Here is a 15,503-nt window from a genome sequence, read left to right as displayed (position 1 = left end):
AAAAAAAAAAGCCACAGGCCAGGGATCCCCGGGTGGCTTAGCGGTTTAGTGCCTGCCTTCGGCCCAGGACGTGATCCAGGAGTCCTGGGATCGAATCCCACATCGGGCTCCCTGTGTGGAGCCTCCTTCTCCCTCTGCTTCTGTGTGTGTGTGTGTGTGTGTGTGTGTGTGTGTGTGTGTGTGTGTCATGAATAAATAAAATCTTAAAAAAAAAGCCACAGGGTAAGATGCTTTCTTACCCCCCCCACCGCCCTCCTCCCTGTTTCCTGCCACACCACTTCTGATGGGCCTACCAGATGGGGTATAACCAGGCCTTCCTGTCTCAGTACCCCTGAGGGCCCACCCACCAGTTTGAGCATCTCTGGTCTACAATTATTGCATAAAAGCTTGTCCTTGACAACTCCATTTTATATGGTATAAACAGAGGTAAACACGTATTAAAAAAACAAAGATATTAATAAATTTACTATTCATTGAATGAGGACACACCGAAGTGGCATTATGAACACTTTTTTAATGACAACAGATGGTAAATTCATACAAATTACAGGCTAGAATATAACGGATACAAAATCCATCCGGGTAACAGTTAGAAAAGTATCACTTACAAAAGTAAATCTGATTCAAGTGGCTAAAGAACTCAAGCCCCCCTTTTTGATAATTACACACAGCTTTCAAAATAGCGCATCTAAACCCTGCCCCTAGTCAGGGCACTATTCAAAGACTACAGCATACTCAATGACTCTACTGAGTTGAAGATTCTAACATCTTCAGCAAGGATGTCTGGAGACATCTCGTAACAGGTTCACTATGCAAAACTCAAACAAGAATATGTGAACGTTCTTTGCAAACTGTAAGGTGCTGTGCAGATGTTGTTAGCTATTGCTATCATTACTGTTCAGTGAGATTTCACTGAACTTGAGAAAAAGGAAGACTAGTCCGTGTAACTGACAAATATGGCTGATAGAACACCTTAAAAGGAATGCAGATACTACTCTCAAGTACGGGTAGTCAAGAAGCAGGAAAGAAAGTGTGGCCAGGAGCAATGGTAGTTGAGGAATCCCAGACGATTTTCATCAATAGATAAAGGATTCAACTATTCATAAATTACATGTAATAGTTATGGTTAGATTCCCGAAGTCCCTGAAAATAATTTATTTTCTCAGGTGACCCTTTCCTTCCCTTCTGCAAAAAGAAAAAGGAAATCTTGCCAAGTTATCATCGTGTTGCTTCAGCCCAGCTCTTGCAAAACTTATCTTACATGTAAGAGTAGTCTGAACTAATTAAAGTTGTACTACTCTGTTGGAGGACACAGATCACTTGACTGCAGAGAAAATCTGCTGCTGACCTCAGACAAGTGACAAATTCTGTGCCACCGTTGAACCATTTATAAAGTGGACCCAACAATGGTCTACAACTCGATCATAAATAAAACAATAAACACGAACTTGTCTAGAGATGAGAAATACACACTAGATATTTAAATCCTGCATTTCATGTACCTTTGGCCAGCATCTTTGCCTGGGTACACCTTATTTAACTGTTTTTACTGGTCTCCTTGGGTGCTCTAGCTGTATTTATAAAATTTATCTGAAAACGGCAGATAAATATCAAGGCAATCAGTTGCCTCTTTTGACAAAGGGGATGAGATTTTTCTGATGAAAATAGTCGAATTATTATAATGTATATGTTCGATTTCCATCCTGTTTTAAAGATATTTAGGCTCCTTCAGTAACAACTCAAAGTTGAATTCTGCTGTTACACGTAAAACAGTAACTATCCACTTGAAGAGATAATGATATCAGATGCATTCTATAACACATTTAACTTTCTAGCACAATGGGGAAGAAAAAATTATATTCTGGGGGGCAAAATAGGAGGCAAGGTGAGGAAGGTAGTGTCTTTATCAGTAGCCTGTGCTGACACTTCAAGTCACGCTTCCTAAATGAGGTTATTCTTGCAATCCATTTTCAAACAACAGTGAACATATTCCTAGCTTAGAACACGTCTAAGGGCTCAATTGTAAGTTCCTTTCTATACATCCTGAAGTATGTACATTGAGCACAAGGAAATCAGTGAGACATCTTGAAAAATAAATCTAAATGTCAAATACCGTACATCATCTCAAGAGCAGCAGAATAGTGCGTTAACAGTTAAAATTCCAGGAAAAATGAACTGGTTTGAAGACAAGCCCTATATTATAACAATCCTAAATATCAACCTTAGCATCCAATTCTAACTTTCAAACACTTGGGACTTTTTCCAAGAGGAAATTACAACTGCTTTTGCATGAATCTCTGTTTACTTGCAGAAAAACACCCAACCCATAATATTTTCTATTCAGCAAATGTCTGAAATCAAACAAAATAATCTACCGTTGGACATTCATATTTTACAAACAGCATGAGATCCGAAAAGTACAAAACCTTGGCATTACAGAAAAGCAATTAGGTGGAGAACAATTCTAAGTATGACAAGGCATCTAAAGGGATGACCATTTAGAAATTCACCACATAGTATCCCAGACTCAAACAAGGGTCTTCTACAATTTTATATTAAATTTGTTCAATTTTATACTCAAACTGTAGTCTTTAAGAAAACACTTTACATTTAGAGTAACTGCTTAAAGACATTTAAACTGTAGACAATATTCAACCATAAGCAAAAATAAATAGTCCTACAATAATCATCTTTCACTTTTTCTCAAAAATTAAACACAAAAGCCTACTTAGCCTTTATGCCTAACCATCTCCCTCTTCCTTTAGTCCAGTTGCACAACAAAAAAAGGTGAACAAACAAATCAGTAATGGCTAAAATAGCCAGGGCCGCTGTATTAAGAATTACCAGTAACAGGAAATTGGAACAATGAGATATCTATCTAGTAAGAAGAGTAAAGGTAGAATGTGCTTTTTCAAGAAATTGGCCAAAAAGCACTCATCCGGGGAACAAAAATGCAAATAGCCGTGAGGTAACAAAGGCAGAATTTGAACTAAAACCAAACGTTTGGTGTATTGAACTAGCATTAGGAAATGCACATGGGATGTCAAACAAAATAGTGCTTATCTCCAGGTGGCAACAACACAGGGAATTTAAATTCTCTTCTGTTTCAATACACATTTTTCCAACTGTGTTTTTAGACTACATACAAGTAGTATCAAGTAGCTGTAAAGAACAGACTAAGGATGCTGAAGTAAAACCATAGGGTCTTTTTCTATCAGACAGGACCTCAAGAGGATGTAACTATAGATATCTGGGATGTAACAGCTTTGATTAAAAAAAGACTTGACTAGCAATCCCAAGAATACTTACTGGATGATCAAAATAATCTTTCAGGATTGTTTATGCTTCATACATATGTGAAAATGGACACATTCAATTGTAAATTCCTATCACAGACATTATTAAAAAGGCGGGAAAATAAATTGAAAGGGAGCTGACAAAAACCCTGTGATTAAAGCATAACTTCATTGCTGAATGATAGAGCACAGCAGATCATTAAAAAGTTAGCCTAAAAGCACAGGGTAGCCTGCAAAAGCTGAGTGCCCAGGTAGCTATCTCTTTGCTTTGCTACCTAAGATACTTCAATAAACCAGTCCTTCGACATGAATAGGTGTGATTTGGCCTAGTCTTCCCATGAAATAATGTAATGAAAAATTCCTATGGACTAGGGATTACACTGTACGCAAAATTTCTCAGTGACATTCAGATGAAGTCCAAAATCCACAATTCAAGCAATTTTGCACAGGAATTTACAACCTAAAATCCAACAAACCAGGACTTTTGTGATAGTAAGGAAGAGTGTTTCAGCAAAAAATAGTTTAGATTTCTTTCCTTCACTGTGTGCATCTTCACATATCCAGAGAAGTAAGCCTTAAAACCAACCAAAAGAGAAAAATACTGTAAAACATTTCTGGTGGTGAGATAATCAAATTCTTCCCAGAACATGTAACTAAATTAACATACTTGTTAGTGACCAACTTAACTTTTCCAAATTCTCATTGGCAAATGAGGCTCATACAGTTAAAACTGATGATACAAATCATTGGATTAGAAGGACCAAAATTTACACTAGTCAAATGTGACTCCTTCAGATTGATTTTAACATGTTCTCAACTTTATTGAAATCATCAATATCCGAGACACATTTACCATTTTTAAAAATCAATTTAATGCTATCAAAAGGTGATGTTCAACTTAATCCTGTTTGCCTTCACGCCACTGTCGTGAGCCTTCATTCCAGGCCACATAAACAAAGAGGGCCAACACCACGTGGACGGCGACCACCGCAACAATAGCAGCATAAAAATAGCTGTCCCTATTGGACATCCCAAAGGCGCCTATCAAGAGAAAAAAAGTTTCCATTTTATTCCAAAATTTATCAAAGTGCAAAAAACAAAGCATACTAGTTTTTCTTAGCTACATATTTATTTAACATCAGGCAATTAAAAAGTAATACTTCGGGTGGTGATAAATCAAGAATTCATTTAAAGATCTGAACACCTTCTATGCCCAAAGAACATTATTCTGAGTGAAAACTATAATTATCACTTAAGGACTTTGACATAAAAAGGAGGACTTTATTTTCTTTTTCTACTAATGTCTGCCACCAAAGGTACATTCCCCCAAATTCCTCCTCCCACGTCAGCCAGTAAAAGAAAGGACCTGCAAGCTATTTCACAGAAAACCATCAACAAATACACTGTCACGCTAAAATAACTCAGTGATGAACAAGTTAATTTCATGAAGGAAGATTCATTTGAACAACATGATTTTTGAGAAGCAAAACAGAAACAGATGGAAGAAGCAAATTAAGAATATCCAGCTTACAGATTAAAAGAGATCATAAAAACACAGAATCTTAAATATACTAAGAGGAAAAATGTCTTGTTTTTTCATCTAAGATTACCTTCAAAAACATAAGACTTAGTCGTGAAATATAACCCAATAGGTACAGTGATCATTAAAGCTGTGAAGAACAGGAGCGTCTTCAGGGTAGATGCTAATGAACTTTCATTTCTGGAATAAAGTAAACAAAGAGAAAATCAGAACCTGTACAACCATATCCAATTGTTTTTGTGTCCATAACACTATAAATATCCACAGAGAAGATGCTGGAGACCCTGCCTCTGCCTTGGAAGCAGTGGCCAGAGGAAGAAGAGTAGAGTCAGGGACTCAAAACTGGAAGATCCTAAAGACCCAAAGAACACCCAAGAGACTATGATTCAGATCCAGTGTGAGAGGAAGTATCAAAGTATGAAAGTGGTTTGTAGTCTCCAAAGTGCTACGCAAGTGTACCCTCATTACAGAATTTATAATGGAGGTAGCAAAGGAGATGGACAGAAAACAATTAATGCATGTTCCTTCACAAAGCATCCTCTCAAGTGCTAGCTGGATACAGTACACACAAGGTATGAAAATCTCCAAAAAAAGCAGCCTAGAACAATTTGGATGCAGCTGAAGGAAACTTACTTTAATTTCTTTGAATTAAATAGCTATAAGTGCAACTTAGATGGTCTTCACGTAACATGGATGCATTAAAAATTTATGTCAAAACACCTTCTATTCAGTGAATTCTATTTGTCCAGAGATTATTTTAAAATCAAGGAAATATTCCAACGGAGAAAAGTTTTGCTTCAGAATCAATAAAACTATTCTGAAGAATGCAATCACACTTTTCAAATTACATAAAGAAAAACAAGGCTTATACTCTGCTACTTAAAAACATGAATATGAAGATTAACATAAAAAAAGAAAAAAAGTCTTCATGTTCTGTCTCCTAACTCTCGGAAATGAACTAGGGGTAGTGGAAGGGGAGGAGGGCGGGGGGGGGGTGAATGGGTGACAGGCACTGAGGGGGGCACTTGACAGGATGAGCACTGGATGTTATTCTGTATGTTGGCAAATTGAACACCAATAAAAAATAAATTTATTATTAAAAAAAGAAAGAAAAGAAAAGAAAAGAAAAGAAAAGAAAAGAAAAGAAAAAGAAAAGAAAAAAAGAAAAGAAAAGAAAAGAAAAAAAGACGGACGCCTGGGTGGCTCAGTGGTGGAACATCTGCCTTCGGCTCAGGTCATGATCCCAGAGTCCAGGGATGGAGTCCCGCATCAGGCTCCCCGCAGGAAGCCTGCTTCTCCCTCTGCCTGTGTCTCTGCCTCTCTCTCTGGGTCTCTCATGAATAAATAAATAAAATCTTTTAAAAAAGATTAACATAAAAGCACAAACAAAATTGGATACAATAAAATGTCCATAATTTAAAAAAATTCACAATTAATGTATATCAATATATGGGCCCATTAAAAAGAATCCTGACCATTACTCACAAACTATTCATGTGACAAATGAACAAGACAAACTATATCATATTATGTTTATCAGGGGTCTGCAAAATAAGGCCTAAGGGCCCAATGCCTATTTCTATAAATAAAGTTTAAATGGAACACAGACATGCCCATTTGTTTATGTATCATCTAAGACAGCTTTGGAGCTACAAAGGACAAGCTGAGTAACAGTGCCAAACTGTATGGCCCTCAAGACCTAAAATATTTACTCCCTGGCCCTTTACAGAAAAACTTCACCAACCACCGACATATACCATTTCAATCATGTTAAAAGTGTGTGCATATAAAAAAGGACTCCAGATCAATATACAAAAATAACTTCCCCATTTTCAAAATGTTCCTTAATGCTGTTTCACTGACTTTTCAAAAAGTAAATCTACTCCAGCACTTGTCCCTTACATTGTCACAGATGAGCAGCCCTATGGAAAGTGAAGCAGTAGTAGGTTTCCAGAAACCCTGGACACATCTGTACCTCATACATACCACCACCTACATTCTAAAAGCAGTAAACCCTATAGTTTTAATCATTTAGCTTAAGGTCCTTTTCATCTCTTTTATCTAACCATCCTCAGACTATCTTAACACACTTCACACTTTATGCTTATAGTCAACATTGGAGTTAATTTTGTTTCTGGCAATCCTCAGAGGCTATAATTTTTATCTGTATCTCTGGGAAGGAGACAGCCCAGCCTTCAAGGTCCCCCTCAAAAGAGCCTGTCCTCCAGGCACCTTTCCTGATCACTTGAACTGAAATGATTCACTGCTCTGGGACACAATCACACTTAGCTCATACCTGTTATGACAGCACTTAATGTGCCAGCTTGTTTCTTATATAGTCCTGCACATTTCTCTGGAACCTTAGAAAATCCAGGCAAAGGGTTCTTACAACTGTGTAAATGATGAGCTAGGAAGTTTCTGGAAGCCCAGAAGGGAAGGGAACAGCTCAAGTTTATGGTTTACAAACAATGGTCTACAAACTTTTTTGACTATTAGTTAAACCATCTAAGTTTTGAGCACAAACCCCATATAAAGGCATATTGATTTTTTTAAACAGATCATCTACACACAAAATACCAATACATCCCTTAAAAAAAGAAAACATATGCAAAAATAGATACTGAAAAGGATAATGCGAAAATAAACTCATGTAGAAGTTCTAGTATTTTCTTTCCATACTTCAGTGGATCATTTTTTAACATCCCACTACAGTGATCGCTGAGCTACACAATCCTCATCTGACCATACTTATGCTTCTTTAAACATTTCCTAGCAGTAAACGTTTGAGGAAATTTATTGTGTAATCTTCATGAAGAATATGAGTAGTTCTACAGTAGGGCTATAAAGATTCAATGTCAGTTACCTGACCACTTCTTCCACGAATCCCAACAAAAAACATGACTTTGTGGAGGTTTCTATGGTTGAGTCCAAGTATGCATTTTAGGTATGCAAAGTTAAGATATCTAACCTGATAAAGAAACAAAGCTTGAGATTCTAGAGAAAGGGTGTTAAAACGTTCTTTCGTTCTTCAGATCATCTCTCTTGAGTATCTAATATCTGCCCTGGTTTTCAGAAAACATTATTATTGAAAAGATAATACCATATAAAAATGTGTTAAGGCAAACAAAAGCATTTATAGTTCCACCACTCAAACATAATTTTTTCTTTTCTACATGTTAATTTCTAGCCCCACATGCTCTACGTCAGGCTTGGACACATCTTAACAATTCATAGTTTATTTTCAACTTTTTTACTACCTTTACCTTAAGCTCCAAAACTCGTTTATTCTGGATTATGACCTCACAAGTATGGGACTATATATAAAGTATATAAAGCCTAAAAACTTCTGAAAACTAGCAAACTTCCTCTAGTGTTTACAGGACATTTTCTCTTTGGCTTCCAGCCACACCCCCACCGTAGTTGGCAGTTCTGCTGGCATAAGCAAGCTTGGGTATGACAGGTGAATTATTCTAAAACAAAGCCACTGAGTGCCTGGGTGGCTCAGTGGGTTAAGCATCTACCTTCGGGCAGCTCAAGTCATGATCCCAGCATCAGGCTCCCTGCTCCGCGGAGAGTCTGCTTTTCCTTTTCTCTCCCTCTGCCCCTCCTCTGCCCCTCTGCTTGTGCTTGCCTGTGCGCTCTAATAAATAAATAAATATTTTAAAAAGAAATAAATACATAAAACAAAGCAACTGATGTTATTCAGTTGATTTCTTATATGTATCTATCATGGGTGTTACAGAGACTTGTTAGAAATAAAGAAATAACTCAGAATGAACCTTACTGTTTCCCCACTCTTGAAACCACCTAGAGTTGACCCACTTCATAGGAACTTCTGCAGCAAGCGCTAGGCAGATACAGCTTACCACGTTTCCTTCTGTGGCAAGCAAGACTTTCATGTAAGTAGACTTCACTGTAAATTCCACTAGGAAACACTAGAATCAGTCTAGGAGGGCTACACTGTATTCTAAGTATACTTGACCAAAAAGACCCCAACAACTAGTCAACAGTAATTATAAAAAACCGCTACAGTGATATCATGAGAGAGAAAAGGGTCACGGGGCTCCAAAGATCAGTCTTTGGAATCAATGAGATTGGTCACACGCCAGCTTCAACACTTACTGTGTGATCTTGGGCAAGTCACTCAACCAGAGTAACTTCATCTTCTTTAAAAAAGGGGAGAGAGGGGAACTAAACACTTTCTTAGTTTGCTAACCCATGTAATAAAGAACCTAAGTTGAGTCTGGCATATAGTAGGTCAACATCGAATGGCAGCTAAATCCCTTCCCACCCTTTTGTCTACCGAGGTATCATTGGCTAGGCTAGTGGGCCACAATACCATTCTACTCAGCCACCAGCCCCCAAGTGAAGCAGTCTCAAACCAGGGCCAGCCCCTAACTCTCGTCCCTTCATTCCTTCATACAGCAAACATTTAAGCCCCGACGATGCAGGCCCCGTGAGGGGGGCACGGAGATGGAGAAGGCCGGGTTCCTGTCCTCAGGGAGCTCACCCTGCAGTGGGGAGAGATTGCAGAGAGCAGGATCGCAAAACAGACGACAGCGAGAGGAAGTGCTAGGACAGAAGCAGGAGCTGAAGGCCCGCCGACCTCTCCCCTACGACCCCGGCTCCCGGCTCCCGTGCGTGCAGACGCTACAGGCCCCAACCGGCTTCCCTGCTCCCCACCCCCCGACCCCCCGCAGCCCGGCCACCGCAGGCCCGAGGGTCCAGACGTCACGCCCACCGCAGGCCCGCCCGCTCGGCTCGGGCCCTCCCTCACACTCCACTCCAGGCCGGGGCCAGGTGGCCTTGCGGTCAGGGCCGCTGCCGGGCCGGGGCGCCGCTCGGGGCTACCTGAAGTCGGGCGGCTGCAGCGCATTCAGCGCCGCTTTATCGAGGCGTTCCATGGTGCAGCCGCGCCCACAGCAGGGGCTGGGAGGCGGGCTGGGGTCGGGGACCGCACTCCGTCCGCTCGGCAGGCGACCGGTGGAGGCGTGCCACGCCGGAAGTGCCGGCTAGCGCCGGGCGGCGGGACGCAATGCGCAAGTGCGGCGCGCCAGGGTGACGTAGAGCGCGGGGCGCGGGCGCGCGCGCAGGCGCGGGCGCGGGCGCGGGCGCTCACGTGACTTACCGGCCGGGGCTCCGCGGCGTGCGCCCTGCCAGGAGCTGCCTGCGCTCGAGGAGCAGGCCGGGCGAGTAGCCCAGCCACTCCACGTTGAGCCGGGACTTGCCTCGCAGCATGGTCTTCCGCGGAGGGCGGCGGGGTCAGCGGCCCCCGAGCGCGCGCGAGCAGCTCGGTGCCCCTCGGGACAGCCGTCGCCGAGCTGCGGTTTCCAGGCCACCGGAGCAGAGGGGCCGCCACGAGGGACGGCCGGGCAGAGGACTGTGGTCCTGGGCAACCGAGCAGTTTCCAGACACAGACACACACACACACACACAAAGCGGTGCACGTTATTCCCCAGCCCTTGAGAAACGCCTCATTATTACCAACAGTGAAAGTCCAGCCGTGGGAAAGTGGGAGGAGTTAGTTTAACACTCACCCGAGTCCGCAAGCTAGTCAATGGCAGGGCTGAAAGAGCCCTTGCTGAGCGTGACTGTTCAGGCCTGACGACGCCGGTGACCCCAACTTCCACTTCAAGTTAAAAACATTTTGCAGCTGCTCAGCTGCCAATGAGACAACAGGGACTCAAATAGTAAGGGACAGATGGGCCTCCCGGGCCCGCGCAACCCGAGAGAAGTATAAACGAAAACAGCGCCGTAAGCCTGGGGTCAGCTTGACAAAATAAGGTTGCCACTGGCAGCTAATAAGGGGACGAGCCTTACATGGTCAACGCCTGGAAAGGGCCGCTGACCACACATCTATTTTCTGCACCACATGGATACAAAGACCACATGTGAAATCATAACTAAACACGGCAGCTTAGGACAGTGTTGGGCGCTCGGGGCTGGGAAGCAGGAAGCCTCGGTTTGGGTTCAAACTTGATTCCTCTCTGGGCCTCACCTAGACCTTAGGGGGACAAGAATCGCCTAATTCCAGAACTGGGGCAAAATCAGAATTTAACTGTGGGGTTGGCAAACTGTGGCCAGCCGGCTGAATCCAGACAGCCTGCCTGCCCCCCTGGTGTCCTATAGCTCAGTGAGGAAAGAATGGGTTTTCCATTTTTAATGACTGAAAAAAATCAAAAGAAGACTAATATCTTGCCATGCGGGACAATTATGTGAAATTCAAGTTTCGCTGTCCATAAATAGGATTTTATTGGAACTCAGCCACACGTATTTGTTTGGATCATCTACAGCTGCTTTCACAGTGCAACGGCAATGTTGTGTTAGTGGTGACAGAGACCGTGTAACCCACAAAGCCTAAAATGTTTACTATCTGGCCTTTTACAGGAGAAGTTTGCCATCCCTGCTCTAGCTCATCACCCAATAATGAGGTTCTTGAATCCCTAGGGATCCATAATTGTAGTAAGGGGGTTTCTGAGAATGATTTTCAATATTAAAAAAAAAAAAAACCTAACGAACGTACTTACTCTTCATAGGGGATTAACAGTTACTTAGAACACGACCTTTCTTTCATTTTAGGCACTAATTGTATCACATCGATGAAGTAATCTTGGTTATCTCATGAGAAAATAGAGAAATTATTACTAAACTAACATAAGCCATAATACACTTGGCCAACTAAATCTTTTAAAACGTACAGAATGAACACAAGAGGAGGGAACTTGGCTTTGTGAGTTTGTGTAACTCCAATGCCTAGAATAAGGGCCTGGTATATAGGAGGTGCTCAAAAAATATTAGTTACATAAATGAATTGGGTCCACAGGAGGACAAAGAGCAAAAAGGTTCTTGGTCGTGAAAAGACTGAGAACCACAGATATAGTAGTAGTGGCTTGCTGGAGCTACCTTAACAATAAATTGCAAATTGAATTGTTATTGATGGAAGAGAGTCTGTGTTGTGTGAACGGAGGTCTCTTCGATCCCCCATAAAAGATTGACAGGAGGATGCACGCTCTAATAAAGACAGCCAGAAGGAAAGTAGCTAGCACAGAGCAGTTTTTAAGGACAGTACCCTCTCAAGGTGGGAAAGCAAGCAGGCCCAGAGGTGGCAACTGCACTGGGGCTAGGGGTGTCTTTTCTTTTTATATTTGCATAGGTTATGGGTCATCCCTGGAGGGGGTGTCTCCGACTGAGGTTGTGTCCCATCATCTAAGGGACTCCTCCTACCAGTTCAGGGCCGGGGTGGGGTGGGGGTGGGGGTTTGGTCCTATAATGTACTTGCTAGAATTGTCATGGCCATCTTCCCCCATGGGGTGCGGGGTTTGAAGCCACAATGTAAATATATTATAATGAAGCTATAGGTTACCCTGGGGTCAACGTTGAAGAGGAAAGCACATGGTCTCCGCCTGTGGCTCCTGGTCTGTCAGCCCCGGGGTTGTTGGAAGCTGTAAAGCTAGGATGTTACAAGCCACAAAGTCAGGATGTTCTACCTCAGGCTTCTAATGTGTCATCTATTTATCACTGCCTCTGCCTCCAGCTCATGTCTAACTACTCTATCAGGATGGTTAAACAACAGAAATTTTTTTTTTTTAAGATTTTGTATTTATTTATTCGTGAGAGACACAGAGAGAAAGAGAGGCAGAGACACAGGCAGAGGGAGAAGCAGGCTCCATGCAGGGAGCCCGACGTGGGACTCGATCCTGGGACTCCAGGATAGCGCCCTGGGCCAAAGGCAGGCACCAAACCACTGAGCCACCCAGGGATCCCCATAAACAACAGAAATTTTTTGTCACACAGTTCTGGAGGCTAGAAGCCTGAAATTGAGGTGTCGGCAGAGTTGGTTTCTTCTGAGGATAGTGAAGGAGATTGTGTTATGTGCCTCTCACCTAATTTCTGGTAGTTTGCAGGCAATCTTTGGTGACCCTTGACTTATAGAAGCATCCCCCGGATCTCTGCGTTTCTTTTTACACGGAATTCTCCCTGAGTCTGTATCTGTGTCCAAATATCTTCTTTTTATGAAGATTCCAGTCATATTCCATTAGGGGCCTACCAAGCTCCAGCCTGACCTCGACTCAACTAATCATATCCACCACCCAATTCCTAAATAAAGTCCAATTCTGAGATACTGGGGCTCAGGAGTTCCACAAAGGAATTGGGCTAGGGGCAGAGGAGACACAATTCAGCCCATATCAGTAGTCTAAACTTCTTGTACAGATGAAGAAACTGTGTTCTGGAGAGGGAAGGGACTTCTCAGAAGTCATACATTTATCTAGTGGGGCCTAGCTCAACTCCTGCCTCCAGACCAGCACTTTCACACTCTCATGTTAGCAGCCTGTGTGGCAGTTATGTGATAACTCCAACAAGAACCATTCATAAATGAGATTTGATGTGGGACAAAATGCCTAGTTACTCTCATTTACATATTAGTGTTTGGGGTTTTTTAGTAAACTAAAGCTGTCGTACCTCTTTTTGCTGCTGACTTCACACTCCACCATGTACTGTGAACTCACTGAGGTGTAGGTAGAACTTTTAGAATAAATTCAATCTGTAAGAGGAAAAAAAAGAAGAAATTAGCACTCTGGCCCCCAAACAAAGTCCTGCAACCTCCTACCTGCAGCAGCTGCTAAAGAACTGGAGGTCAGTGGAGCCCAAACAGCCGTTGCCATGGGAATGAAATGGCATGTCGGGGGCGTGGTTACGATGGAGGGAACCCTAAGGGGTGCCTCCTTTATTCCCTAAGAATCAGAAAATGATTCTTAAACAGCAAAAGCCCTGGTCAGGCCCTGTCAGTTCAGTTGAGAAAGCAGAGCTAAATATGGGGAGTGGCTTGCCCCAAACTCACTGGATTAGTGACGGGATTCAAGAATATAAAGTTCCTGACTGTCCGTTCAGTGTTTTGTCCATTGCACATACTGTCTTACACCTCTGTACTGTAAACCCAGTGACACGGCAACTGTACACCCAAAGTCGAGTTTGGCAATACCCCCCAATTTGCTTTAGTGCCTCACACAGCAACCTCCCCCTCCCCGCCCGACACACCATAGTCCTCCTTTGGGTAGGCAGTGGTGGGGTTGGATGGGAATGGCCATACTTGAAACACCAACTGATCTTTCTGAAGCCAATCCTTGCACAGGTGTGGCATTTTAACAACTAAACCATGAAGAAAATAGAAATAAGCTCTATGATACAATCAATAAAAGTTGCCCTGAGACAAAGGGGAGGAGGATAAAGAGAGAGAGCAGGAGGGAGAGAGAGAAACTGTGGCTTCTTCATAATGTGGAGTGCAATGGTTTGTTGTTGTTGTTGTTGTTATTCTCTAACACAAATTGGTAAAATATGCCCCCTGGTGAAATAACTTAGTTCCACTTGTAGAAAAAATAAATAAGCGGTTTGAGTTGGGGGTTATTTTAGTAAAAACCTCTTTTGTCAGGAACCCCTGGGCAATGAAATGCAAGTTTTGTTGTTTGCTTGTTTGTTGATGTCTCTTGCAGCAGAAAATTAACTACTTCATTTACCGAACACTTATTAATGAAATGCAAGTTATACTGTAGGATGATGATTTCCCTTTGCATCTGGCCTCTTTCCATTGTCATCTGCATCCACCTCTGGCCATAACCACTGCCCAAAAGCACGTGCCCCGTGCTTCAGTTTACAGAGTATATTCACAATCTCTAAATGTATATACCATCTCCGTTTAATAGGTGAAAAGGTGGGGTTGAGGACAATTTTGAAGCTGGGTGACGGCCCTACAGCACCCCTCGTCTAACCAACTCTCAGGCTACCTCTCCCAACTCTATCATCTGCTGGAGAGCTAAGCTAGGATCTTTTTTTTTTTTTTTTTTTTTTTTTATGATAGGCACACAGTGAGAGAGAGAGAGAGGCAGAGACACAGGCAGAGGGAGAAGCAGGCTCCATGCACCGGGAGCCCGACGCGGGACTCGATCCCGTGTCTCCAGGATCGCGCCCTGGGCCAAAGGCAGGCGCCAAACCGCTGCGCCACCCAGGGATCCCCTAAGCTAGGATCTTAAAGCTAGCGGAGGGACGTGCCAGCGGAGCCAGGGGATGCTTGGGGTCCATGGAGGACGGTTCTCACCTAGCTGGCCCCACAGGATCTGAAGTCCAGGAGCTGACAACTGTAGCACAGTAAACGGAGCCCTGGGTATCTTCTGGCAAAGGGAAAGTTGGCACCGGGGAACAGCGATACAGGTCCCACCACTTGCTAAGGGTGGTACAAGGTCAGCCAGGGTCTTGCGGCCCCTGGTTTGTTTCTACGAAGGGAAGTGCGGCCCACGAGGAGCGGCAGGGCGCCAGTTGCCAGCGCCAAGGTGAAGGGTCCCGGTGACATACCTACCACCACAAAGGCCCCATGAGGACTGATGTGACAGGGCCACACCGAAGACAGACACATACAGTGCTCAACGAGGGCCAAGTCTAGAGAAGGTACTCGTGATCCCTTGGTTGAACGAAGAAGTCGGTGCCCAGCGTAGGGAAACTGAGGCCGCGGCTCACCCGGACCCTGAGACGCGGCAACACTGCGCACTGCGTTCTTGTGAAACAGGGACCCGAGCCCAGCCTGAGCCGCGGTCCTAATATCCCTTGAATACAATTAATACATAATAGTTGAGCGAGAGAGCGAGAGAAGTGCCGGGGGCAACCCCAAGTTCTAGCCG

General features: G+C 43.2%; 1 protein-coding gene across 4 annotated transcripts; it reads right to left on the bottom strand.

Moving 5' to 3' along the window:
* Positions 1–494: 494 nt before the first annotated feature.
* On the bottom strand, positions 495–13,467 carry VMA21 (vacuolar ATPase assembly factor VMA21). 4 transcript variants are annotated; one of them, XM_072744149.1, is made up of 5 exons: positions 13,297–13,467; positions 10,374–10,497; positions 9,965–10,224; positions 4,907–5,016; positions 495–4,337 (listed from the first exon to the last, which is right to left on the bottom strand). In XM_072744149.1, the coding sequence occupies exons 3-5, from the start codon at positions 10,072–10,074 to the stop codon at positions 4,195–4,197; spliced, it is 363 nt and encodes a 120-aa protein (XP_072600250.1). In that variant the 5' UTR covers positions 10,075–10,224; positions 10,374–10,497; positions 13,297–13,467; the 3' UTR covers positions 495–4,194. The 4 variants fall into 4 exon arrangements, with proteins under 4 accessions (XP_072600250.1, XP_072600251.1, XP_025841620.1 ...); XM_072744150.1 differs by lacking the exon at positions 13,297–13,467 and having other exon boundaries at positions 495–3,870; positions 4,150–4,337; positions 10,374–10,612; XM_025985835.2 differs by lacking the exon at positions 13,297–13,467 and having other exon boundaries at positions 10,374–10,639.
* Between the last annotated feature and the right edge of the window lie 2,036 nt (positions 13,468–15,503).

The sequence above is a fragment of the Vulpes vulpes genome, chromosome X (assembly GCF_048418805.1).
Source record: "Vulpes vulpes isolate BD-2025 chromosome X, VulVul3, whole genome shotgun sequence".
Lineage (NCBI taxonomy): Eukaryota > Metazoa > Chordata > Mammalia > Carnivora > Canidae > Vulpes > Vulpes vulpes.
Note: the sequence above shows the minus strand (reverse complement) of the source record. Positions and strands in the feature narration are given on the sequence as shown.

Coding starts and splice junctions, on each gene's coding strand:
- VMA21 (XM_072744149.1), bottom strand. CDS start 10,074: ATGCTGCGAGGCAAGTCCCGGCTCAACGTGGAGTGGCTGGGCTACTCG. Junction 5,017..9,964: donor ACGCCGCGGAGCCCCGGCCG/GTAAGTCACGTG, acceptor ACTTTATTCCAG/AAATGAAAGTTCATTAGCAT. Junction 4,338..4,906: donor TAAGTCTTATGTTTTTGAAG/GTAATCTTAGAT, acceptor TTCTCTTGATAG/GCGCCTTTGGGATGTCCAAT.